General features: G+C 49.9%; 1 protein-coding gene across 1 annotated transcript; it reads left to right on the top strand.

The window, feature by feature from the left end:
- Positions 1–2,372: 2,372 nt before the first annotated feature.
- Positions 2,373–12,147, top strand: LOC121867400 (extensin-like). Its single transcript, XM_042367313.1, has 2 exons — positions 2,373–2,476; positions 10,740–12,147. Exons 1-2 carry the CDS (start codon positions 2,373–2,375, stop codon positions 12,145–12,147), a joined length of 1,512 nt encoding a protein of 503 aa, XP_042223247.1.
- Positions 12,148–12,384: the final 237 nt, after the last annotated feature.

A 12,384-nucleotide genomic window follows, 5' to 3' on the forward strand; every position in this document is an offset into this window, starting at 1 on the left:
TTTTTTCTTTTTATTTCTTCTTTCTTTTTCACTTTTTCTTTTTTTTACTCTCCTATTTCAACAACCTCCCCTAGTAAAATTCTTATACGTGTTTCCCACTCTGTTGTACCACTGAGATACATATATCCCACTCTGTTGTACCACTGAGACACATATTTCCCACTCTGTTGTACCACTGAGATACATATTTCCCACTCTGTTGTACCACTGAGACACATATTTCCCACTCTGTTGTACCACTGAGACACATATTTCCCACTCTGTTGTACCACTGAGACACATATTTCCCACTCTGTTGTACCACTGAGACACATATTTCCCACTCTGTTGTTTCACTGACTGAATGAAGGTTCACTCAGAGGCTACAGTAGGAACACAGACTACAGTAGCCGGGGAGACTCACCTAACCTAACCTATCCTAACCTAACCTAACCTAACTTAACCTCTCCTAACATTACCTAACCTAACCTAACCTAACCTAACCTAACCTAACCTAACCTACCTTAACCTAACCTAACCTAACCTAACCTAACCTACCTTAACCTAACCTAACCTAACCTAACCTAACCTAACCTAACCTCTCCACACTTCCCATCGACTCTTACAGATTATTAAAATATATATATTATTTTCATTTATGTTTTGTCGTAATTTTTTTGGCCCAGATAAAAGTCCTTATCTTTTGTCTTCGCCTCCGCCGCCGCTCGTCACCAAACTCACTTGTACAGTACAGTAAATTCACCTTATCGTCTGAGAGAGAGAGACAGAGAGAGAGAGAGAGAGAGAGAGAGAGAGAGAGAGAGAGATAACTATGGTCCCAACAGACAGACACAGACAGACAGACAGACAGACAGACAGACAGACAGACAGACATAACAAAAACTATGATCTCAATAACGTGTAAAACTAGTCATAATAATAATAATTTCTAAACATCTCGTCGCTAAAGGGTATTGACGTGTGTATGTGTGTGTGTGTGTGTGTGTGTGTGTGTGTGTGTGTGTGTGTGTGTGTGTATGTGTGTGTGTTGGTCGTCATCCTTCCTCGCTGTTCACTTGGCTTATACACAATGCTGTTAGCGCCACTGAGAGTCGCTCTGAAGTCCCTTGCGTGTCTCGGTTTTCTGCATATATAAAAACACACAGACAGACTAATGTAGATGCGTTAAGTAAGCTGTTTAATATACAAACTAGGTTATTTGGGGGAGGGGGTGGGGGGAGGGGGTGGGGGAGGGGTGTGTATTCGTAGAGGTATTCCACTCGACATCTATCGCGTGTGAGGGGAGGGGGTGAGGTGATGGGAGAGGGAGAGGGAAGGGCCGTGGAAAGAGGTTAGAGGGATAGGGGAAAGGGAGAATGGGGTTAGGTCAGGTCAGGTCAGGTTAAGTTAGGTTAGGTTAGGTTGAGATCACAATAGCTCACCAGTATCTAGTAATTTACACTTAGTATGTTAGTTTACACCATTAGGTTGATAATAATTGGAATAAACTGGTAATAATCAGTTAATTATAGTACAGAATAAATAGTTTGTTTCATCAATTACTGAACAACGGAGGTAATCTTAACCTGACCTAACCTAACCTAACCTAACCTGACCTGACCTGACTTGACCTGACCTAACCTAACCTAACCTAAAAAAAATTGTTACGGGTACATTAATAAATAGAACAATGGTATAAATTCCTACGTAAAATATAGGTTTGTTGTGTTGGTACTCCTGACTTCTGTATGTTGGCACCCCTGACACCTGTAATGTTGGCACCCCTGACACCTGTAAAGTTGGCACCCCTGACACCTGTAATGTTGGCACCCCTGACACCTGTAATGTTGGCACCCCTGACTCCTGTAATGTTGGCACCCCTGACTCCTGTAATGTTGGCACCCCTGACACCTGTAATGTTGGCACCCCTTACACCTGTAATGTTGGCACCCCTGACACCGGTAATGTTGGCACCTCTGACACCTGTAATGTTGGCACCCCTGACACCTGTAATGTTGGCACCCCTGACACCTGTAATGTTGGCACCCCTGACACCTGTAATGTTGTATAATGAAGTTAAATCTCACATGAAGAGGCTAGGTAGGCGTTTATAGTAGCAGGTCGTATAGTGAGGGAAGATGGTAGCGTGACAGGCTCAGTACAAGTGCAGTATATAAAACACCAATCCGCGTTACAGCTATATTTTACTAGTTCAATAGGGGGAATGAATGGGGGATTCGTACACAGTGTATGGTAGACTATGGTATTTCCTTATAATCTAACAAGTAAAATGGGCACTAAGTCGATCGTTAGGGAGGTTCAGGATCACCGCACTACGACCGTCTACACAGCCAACACTTACTTCTACACGATGAGAGGATGGTACTCTGTCGATGGACCGGGCTGAGGCCACGTTGCCCTTAGTGACGGACTTCTTCTATGAGACGACGAGCGGGACTGGGGACGGAGTTGCTTCACGGTTTACAAGACTCCTGGTGTGAGAGGAACTACAGGACCTATATATTGGGGATCTCCAGCCGGCAGATGACCTCTCCCAATAAACACTAAACTGGGTGTGTCTTGACCGGGTTGTTAGGTCGGGTAACAGAAGTGCTGCTGGCTGATTTGCATTTCCTTGAATTAACAAGGTCATGACGCCTGGTTGAGCTAATCGAGTGGTGGTGAGAATTCTGGTTCTCTTGTTGGTCTGATCGATAAGCATTATAGTTGGCACCCCTGACACCTGTGTGCTTATGCTTCTGAAAAGTAATTATTTCTTCATCATTATTTTATCAGTTTAGTTGTTTTCATACATACATACATACATACATACATACATACATACATACATACATACATACATACATACATACATACATGCATACATACACTCTCTTGTCGTTTCCTGTTACCTTTAATATGATTGTACGGTAATAAACACAACGTTGTTAATAATACGTAGTCACTCACTGGTCACTCACTCACTAGTCGGTTACTCACTCACTAGTCGGTTACTCACTCACTTGTCGGTTACTCACTGGTCACTCACTCACTAGTCGGTTACTCACTGGTCACTCACTTACTAGTCACTCACACACTAGTTAATCACTAACTAGTCACTCACTCACTAGTCTGTTACTCACTAGTCACTCACTGGCTGCTCACTAGTTTCTCACTGGTCATCAGACACACACACACACACACACACACACACACACACACATTACAAAAGTTTATATATATTTTTTATTATTTCTGGAAAAAAATAGTTATATGTTTTATAACTTTTGACGTGAGGATATTTCATTAACTTATGGCCGACGGAAGGATATTTATTCCTTTTTTTTTCATCTGATGTTTTTATTGTGTTTATTTATCTAAAGTGTTTATTTAGGTATCCGAGAATGTTTATTTTGATCATTATTGTAATGTTTTGTTTGGGTTGAGACGTGATTAAATACCAACCTACAGTAGTTAAGTGAGATGCCTCCTTCTCGTGTGTGTGTGTGTGTGTGTGTGTGTGTGTGTGTGTGTGTGTTAGGTTAGGTTAGGTTAGGTATCATTTACCAGGTTTGTTTTTTACCAATGATAATTTTTCCCTCGGGTTCAGAAAATTCAGCTAACCTAACCTAACCTAACACTTGAAGTTAATTAACAACACATCTGTATGGCTGACACCTTTGGAGACGTCCGGTGATTGGCGATACAGTGAAACCTCTATTTAACGGTCTATATGGAGAGGAAAGGCCGTTATATCGAGGATCCGTTAGATATGAAACCTGTGTCTGATGGTGGTAGTGGTAGTAGCTCTTCTCCCTGTGTCTGGAAGTGGTAGTGATGGTGGTAGTAGTAGTAGTAGTAGTAGTAGTAGTAGTAGTAGTAGTAGTAGTAGTAACACATCTAACGAAGCCCGTGTTGACGTCAGTGCTCGAGGATTCTGGACGCGGGGACAGCGAGCTTTCTTCGACATCAGGATTTTTGATCCCATGGCCGCTTGTCACCGTAACCTAGCTCTCGATGCTGCACATAGGAGGAACGAGAACGACAAGAGAAGGGCATATGGGGAAAGAATTCAAAACGTTGATCAAGGCAGCTTCACCTCTAGTGTTCACAACCTTTGGTGATGGGACCAAGTGCAAGATGTTTCTACGCCAGACTCACGGAGGTGATCTCCGGAACAGCAGCAGCCCAGTTATGTTACAGCCTGGATGAGATGTCGACTGTCTTTCTCTCCTTCTTCGGTCGGCTTTGCTCTGCCTCAGGGGAACGAGAGCCTGCCCCTACTCCGACAACTGCTGCAGATATTGACTATGAGGCTACAGTCACTGAATGCCGCATAGATCTGCGGCTCAACTAATTTAACACAGATAGGATAGCTACTTATGTATTAGGATATTTAATATTAAGGTAATTAAATGGTGGCGAAGGTGTGGCTATTGGGGGAGGCTGGAGGCCACGTTAAAAAAAATAGTAGTAGTAGTAGTAGTAGTAGTAGTGGTGGTAGTAGCCTTTCTCCTGTGTCTGGAAGTGGTAGTGATGGTGGTAGTAGTAGTAGTAGTGGTAGTAGCTCTTCTCCCTGTGTCTGGAAGTGGTAGTGATGGTGGTAGTAGTAGTAGTAGTAGTGGTAGTAACTCTGTGTCAGGTAGTTAGGAGTTTACAATGGTACTCACTCCAACCTTAACGTATTTTTTACTGAGGCAACAAAATAAAATATAAATAATTTTTTTTTTCAGATATATTATAAATTTTTCATCAAAACAACAAATACAAAGTTTCCAAATTAATAAACCAATAAGAAATATCAAGCACAGGTAACAAATGAGTCAGTTTGAAGGTAGGAGAGAGAGAGAGAGAGAGAGAGATCCTGACAGTCACCAGCCACAACAACTAGCCTTGACCTCCCCCTCCCACACACTGTTGACGGAGGGACAAGCTGGCTGGACCCCCCTACACCAGAGAAAACACAGCAAGTTTCGCGCGCTGGCAATCCACTGACTCTATTTGTTTACACCTAGGATTTGCCCGCCATTTTTTTGTCCGTGCACTTTTTGATGTAGGCTGTTACAACGTGGGGAATATTTTCATGGTGGCAATGTTTTCATTTTGTTGTGAATTTTGTGATAGTTTATTTTCTTCCTTCTGTGTTAGTGTCTTGGCTCCTGGGTGCAGGTTTATGGCCTCTTGTGATTAAAATATGAAGGAAAAAAACGTATTGAAGGATTAAAAAAAATATATATATATATATATACTTTTAATCTATGCTTTTGCTTCCTTTCCTTAGGTTAGGTTATTTTGTATGATATTTTTACGTCACGTGACTTTTCTTTCTTCACACACACACACATCTCTGTTCAGCATGGAACTTCAGTATAATTTTTAACATATAATTTCTTTTCCCGTGCATAAAATAACACGGGTGATAAAGTTTGATAAAACTACTATTTTACTTTATTAGACAAAAAAAAAGTTGCTTGTTAACAGATGACTAACTTTAACAGAACTCTTAAGATCAATTAGACTTTTCTTTATTAAAATTTACAATACTAAACTGATGTATCCTACCTCCTTGACTACTACTGCTTTAACTTGAATTCTTTTGTCTTAATTTGTAGATCTGTTACAGTATTTTTTGTCTGAGTTCATTTTGTTGGTACTGTTTCATGTCGAGTACTGTTGATGTCGAGTACTGTTGATGTCGAGTACTGTTGATGTCGAGTACTGTTGATGTCGAGTACTGTTGATGTCGAGTACTGTTGATGTCAGTAAATCTGTTTCATGTCGAGTACTGTTGATGTCGAGTACTGTTTCATAAGAACATAAGAATGGAGGAAACTGCAGCGGGCCATTGGCCCATACTGCAGTCCCGTTTACACCCAACCCTATTGCTCATATAAGCATCCAACCTATGTTTGAAGCTATTCAGCGTATTCGAGTTAATGATGATATTTGGTAACGTGTTCCATTCATCCACTACTCTGTTTCAAACCAATGTTTACCTATTTCACGCCTAAATCTAAATTTGTCTAATTTAAACCATTGTTACGAGTTCGCTCCTGGTTGATAGTTTGAGTACCTTTGTAATGTCCCTTTGTTTAGCCCTGACTTGCACTTATACACCTCTATCAGGTCGCCTCGCTCTACGTCCTCGAGGAGTGCAAATTAAGATGCTTTAACCTGTCTCTGTACTCAAGGTTCCTAATGCCCGGATTAGTCTTGTCATTCTCCTCTGAATTCTTTCCAAGGATTCTATATCCATTCTGTAATACGGTGACCAGAACTGAACTGTGTAATCCAGGTGTGGTCTCACAAGCGCAAGATACAGTTTTAGAATGACCTCGTAGTCTTGTAACTAATAATTCTTTTGTATGAACCCAAGTACTTTATTAGCCTTGTTACGAGCAAAACACATTGTTTACTTGGCTTAAGGTTCCTACTTATCATTGCTCCTAAATCTCTCGCAGTCGGATTTCTCTATGGCATCGTTGTTCATCTGGTATCTGGCTTCCTGTTTACATCTCCTATACTGAGTACTTTAAATTTTGTTCACGTTGAATTTCTTCTGCCATTTTTCCAGAATTCGAAGAATTTGTTTAGATCTTCCTGTAGTTTTGCGGAGTCCTCGTCAGATTTAATAACACGTCCTATTTTAGTGTCATCAGCAAATTTATTTATGTTGCTGTCTATGCCAATATCTATGTCGTTTATGTATATAATAAATAATAATGGTGAGTACTGTCATGTCGGGTACTGTTGATGTCGGTACTGTTTTGTTGTTCATGCTGTGTGTGTGTGTGTGTGTGTGTGTGTGTGTGTGTGTGTGTGTGTGTGTGTGTGTGTGTGTGTGTGTGTGTGTGTGTGTGTGTGTGTGTTACTGGTAGTGTAGTGTCTTCAGTACACACTCACACTCTCCCCCCTCCACACCCCTCACACCTCACACCATACCCCCACACTCCTCTCCACACCCCACACCTCCCTCCACACCCTCCTCACACCACACCCTCACACCTCCCCTCACACCTCCCCTCCACACCCCTCACACCTCACACCACACTCCTCACACCTCCCTCCACACCCTCCACTCCCCACCACACCTCCCCACACTTCCTCCCTCCACACCCTCACACCTCCTCCACACCCCACACCCCACACCACACCCTCACACCTCACACCACACCCTCACACACCTCCCCCTCCACACCCTCACACCCCTCACACCACACCCTCACACCTCACACCACACCCTCACACTCTCCCTCACCACACCCCACACCTCACACCACACCCCACACCTCCCCACACACTCACACCCTCATCTCCCCACCACACCCCTCACACTCTCACACCACACCCCTCACACTCTCCTCCACACCCCACACCTCCCTCCACACCCCTCACACTCCTCCCTCCACACCCTCACACCTCACACCACACCCTCACACTCTCCCTCCACACCTCACACCTCCCTCCACACCCTCACACCACACCCCACCACACCCCACACCACACCCTCACACCCCCTCCCCACCACACCCTCACACCTCCCTCCACACCCTCACACCACACCCCACACCTCCCACACTCCCCCACACCCTCCCTCCACACCCCTCACATCACACCCTCACACCCTCCCTCCACACCTCACACACCCTCCCTCCACACCCTCACACTCTCCCCTCCACACCCTCACACCCCTCCCCTCCACACCCTCACACACACTCTCCCTCCACACCCCACACCCCACCCCACACCTCTCTCCTTCCACACCCCTCACCCACACCCCTCACCACACCCTCCTCACACCTACCTCACACCCTCACACCACACCTCACACTCTCCCTCCACACCCTCACCACCACACCCCTCCACACCCTCACCCACACCCCACACCACACCCTCACACCACACCCCCACACCACCACACCCCCACACCATCCCCACACCTCCCTCCACACCCCTCCCACACCCCCACCACACCCACCACACCCTCACACCACACCTCACACCCACACCTCACACCACACCCTCACCAAACAAACCTGACAAGCCAATCAAGTGGCATCATGACATATTAAGATGACCTCAGGTCCGCAGGCAGTAAAGCCGACCTCTCCCCTCTCACCTCGCCCCTCCCCTCTCAGTTCCCTCTCCATCGCCCTCCCTCTCTCCCCCCTTCCCTCCGCCAGCCACGTTGCCGCCATGTTTGTATATTCTGTAATTGGATCTGGGGGAAAACGCGTTGATCGCTACAATAGAAAACAGGGCAGTAGGACGCAGGGGCACTACGGCATACACTGCCTTCACCAGAGGCTTCAGCCCACTCTCGACCCAGCCACCCTGGTCCCAGCCACCCCTGGTCCCAGCCCACCTCTGGTCCCAGCCCACCCCTTGGTCCCAGCCCACCCCTGGTCCCAGCCCCCCTGGTCCCAGCCCACCCCTGGTCCCAGCCCACCCCTGACTACAGCCCTGGATAAAAGCCCACCCCGAATCTGAGCCCGCCCTGTCTCTCAGCCCTCAGCCCAGGACACCAGCCCGCACCCTTATGAGCTCAGATTTTTCTTTCCTTTGGCTGGATGTGTGGCGATGATTAAACCAGTTTGGCTGAGTTTCAGGCTGAGTAATCCAGTTTTTTGGGGATATGAGGATATGATTAACCAAGTGAATTTGGGCTCTAGGTAGATTAATCAAGTTTCCTTCCGGTATGGTTACGTTAGGTTAGATATGAAGCGATGATTAGTCTATTTCGATTGGCATTCGGGTTACCTAATCTTGTTTTTTTCCTGGATACGAGGCGATGATTACATGAGGTTTAGACTCTTAACCAAACTGTGTTGAATCTACTTTTGTGTGAGGTGATCAACATTACTCTGGCCCACAATATTAAGAGGAAGAAGTGACGTCTACTAACCTAACCTAACCTAACCTAACCTAACCTAACCTAAACCAAACCTAACCTAACCTAAACCTAACCTAACCTAACCTAACTAACCAAACCTAACCTAACCTAAACTCACAAAACTTTTAAATTACAGAAGTTTAAAGTTTCAGAACCGTGAGATGACAGAACTATTGTGTTACAGGACTTCAAGGCTACAGAACTCTTGGGTTTACACTGTACACCCTGAACTACAGAAATCTTGGACTAAAAAAAAAATAATTCTTGGATACATAACTCCGAGGCTACAGTATCCTTGGATTTCAGAACTGAGCGAAAGAAATCCTGGAGTACAGAACACAGAGAGGCGAGAATACATAACATCCTCCACTTCACGGCTCCTGAAATAAAAATATTTGATACAAAGCTTTCTGGCCAGAGAAATTCATGAGCTACAGAACTTAGAATCCCAACAACTTCTTGGCTACAAAACTTCCACGTTTCAGAATTTTCATGATTTACAACTTCCGGCTGTAGAACTTACCGGGCCACAGAACTCATAGTCTACATAACCCCAGGGCTATACATTGGCAGCAGTGAGGCGGAGGGTACGATGGCCAAGGTGGGCCATTTGGCTGGGCTATAATACCGGCGTGGCCACAAAGACGGTGTTTGGTTAGTGGCCGCCCCGGGGGACAGTGGCCAAACATGTCAGCCTCCCCACCTCCTGTCAGCCTCCCCCACCTCCTTGTTAGCCTCCCCACCTCCCTGTCAGCCTCCCCACCTCCCCTGTCAGCCTCCCCCACCTGTCAGCCTCCCCCACCCCTGTCAGCCTCCCCTCACCTCCCTGTCTGCCTCCCCCTCCCTGTCAGCCTCCCCACCTCCCTGTCAGCCTCCCCTCACCTCCTGCCAGCCTCCCCACCTCCCTGTCAGCCTCCCCACCCCTGTCAGCCTCCCCCCACCCTCCTGTCAGCCTCCCCCACCTGTCGCCTCCCCCCCACCTCCCTGTCAGCCTCCCCCCACCTCCCTGTTAGCCTCCCCACCTCCCCTGTCAGCCTCCCCCCCACCTCCCTGTCTGCCTCCCCCCACCTCCCTGTCAGCCTCCCCCCACCCCTGTCAGCCTCCCCACCTCCCTGTCAGCCTCCCCCCCACATCCCTGTCAGCCTCCCCCTGTCGCCTCCCCCCTGTCAGCCTCCCCCCACCCCCCTGTCAGCCTCCCCCCACCCCCCTCAGCCTCCCCCCCACCTCCCTTCCCTCCAACTGCCCTCCCCATCCTCATCCTTTCCCCCCTCCTTCTTCCTCCCCACCCTCAGTCCCTCCTCCACCCTCTTCTCTCCTCCACCCTCAGTCCCTCCTACACCTTTCTCTCCCACCCTCAGTCCCTCCTCCACCCCACACACACACACACACACACACACACACACACACACACACACACACACACCCTCACACACACGCTCACACACACACGCCCCCCCTCCCACACACACACCTCCACACACCACACGCGCCACACCTCACACACACACACACACAATTATAACATTTGTCAAACCATCGGTGGGTGATGTGTACTTTACCAGGTGTGTTGTGTTTGTGTGTTATGTTATGTTGTGTTGTATTTGTTAATGTAATGTGTTTATGTTAAACTTAGGTGTGTGTATGTGTAGTATAGTGTGTCAACCACCTCCCGCGCCTTAGCCTCCTCCCTTCTGCCACCACGCCTTCCAGCCACCTCCCCTTCAGCCTCCTCCCCGCCTTCTGCCTCCTCCCTTCCAGCCACCTCCCCTTGCCTTCAGCCTCCTTGCCTTCTGCCTCCTCCCTTGCCTTCAGCCACCTCCCCGCGCCTTCAGCCACCTCCCCGCTAGCCTTCTCCCCTTGCCTTCAGCCACCTCCCCGCGCCTTCAGCCTCCTCCCCGCGCCTTCAGCCACCTCCCGCCTTCAGCCACCTCCCTTCAGCCACCTCCCCTTGCCTTCCTTCTCCCTTTTCAGCCACCTCCCCGCGCCTTCAGCCTCCTCCCGCCTTCAGCCACCTCCCGCGCCTTCTGCCTCCTCCCTACGCCTTCAGCCTCCTCCTGCGCCTTCAGCCACCTCCCGCGCCTTCAGCCACCTCCCGCGCCTTCAGCCTCCGCGCCTTCAGCCACCTCCCGCCTTCAGCCTTCTCTCCCGCGCCTTCAGCCACCTCCCGCCTTCAGCTTCCTCCCGCGCCTTCAGCCACCTCCCGCGCCTTCAGCCACCTCCCGCCTTCAGCCACCTCCCGCGCCTTCAGCCTCCTCCCGCGCCTTCAGCCACCTCCCGCGCCTTCAGCCACCTCCGCGCCTTCAGCACCTCCCGCGCCTTCTGCCACCTCCCGCGCCTTCTGCCACCTCCGCGCCTTCAGCCTCCTCCTGCGCCTTCAGCCACCTCCCGCGCCTTCAGCCACCTCCCGCGCCTTCAGCCACCTCCCGCGCCTTCCAGCCACCTCCCGCGCCTTCAGCTTCCTCCCGCGCTTCAGCCACCCTCCGCGCCTTCAGCCACCTCCCGCGCCTTCAGCCACCTCCCGCGCCTTCAGCCACCTCCGCGCCTTCAGCCACCTCCGCGCCTTCAGCCACCTCCCGCGCCTTCAGCCACCTCCCGCGCCTTCAGCCACCTCCGCGCAGCCACCCTCCCGCGCCTTCAGCCACCTCCCGCGCCTTCAGCCTCCTCCGCGCCTTCAGCTTCACTCCCGCGCCTTCAGCCACCTCCACTCCTTCAGCCTCCTCCCGCGCCTTCAGCCACCTCCCGCGCCTTCAGCCACCTCCCGCGCCTTCAGCCACCTCCCGCGCCTTCCAGCCACCTCCCGCGCCAGCCAGCCACCTCCCGCGCCCACCCAGCCACCTCCCGCGCCTTCAGCCTCCTCCCGCGCCTTCAGCCACCTCCCGCGCCTTCTGCCACCTCCCGCGCCTTCAGCCACCTCCGCGCCTTCAGCTTCCTCCCGCGCCAGCAGCCACCTCCGCGCCTTCTTACTCCTCCCGCGCCTTCAGCCACCTCCGCCTTCTGCCACCTCCCCGCGCCTTCAGCCACCTCCCGCGCCTTCAGCTTCTCCCGCGCCTTCAGCCACCTCCGCGCCTTCTGCCACCTCCGCGCCTTCAGCCACCTCCCGCGCCTTCAGCTTCCTCCCGCGCCTTCAGCCACCTCCGCGCCTTCTGCCACCTCCGCGCCTTCAGCCACCTCCCGCGCCTTCAGCCTCCTCCCGCGCCTTCTGCCTCCTCCCGCGCCTTCAGCCACCTCCCGCGCCTTCTGCCACCACTGCGGAAAGACAACAGATGAGGAAATAAATTTTTGCCATGACGCCCGTGAGAAATGTAGGTGTCCATGTAGGCGTAGAGGAGATGAGGGAGGAAATAGTAGAGAGGGGGTGAGAGAGTAAATAGTGAGAGGGGTGAGAGGGAGGTAAATAGTAGAGGGGTGAGAGGGAGAAATAGTTGAAGGGTGGAGGGAGTAAATAGTAGAGAGGGGTGAGAGGTAAATAGTATAGAGAGGGTGAGGGAGGGAAATAGTAGAGAGGGGTGAGG

Source organism: Homarus americanus, unplaced genomic scaffold (genome assembly GCF_018991925.1).
Source record: "Homarus americanus isolate GMGI-L3 unplaced genomic scaffold, GMGI_Hamer_2.0 scaffold31050, whole genome shotgun sequence".
Lineage (NCBI taxonomy): Eukaryota > Metazoa > Arthropoda > Malacostraca > Decapoda > Nephropidae > Homarus > Homarus americanus.

Excerpts from the sequence above, each read along its gene's own strand:
- LOC121867400 (XM_042367313.1), top strand. The coding sequence starts at position 2,373 with ATGGACCGGGCTGAGGCCACGTTGCCCTTAGTGACGGACTTCTTCTAT. Across the intron at positions 2,477-10,739 it reads CGGTTTACAAGACTCCTGGT|CCACCTCCCCGCGCCTTCAG; the intron begins GTGAGAGGAACT and ends CCTTGCCTTCAG.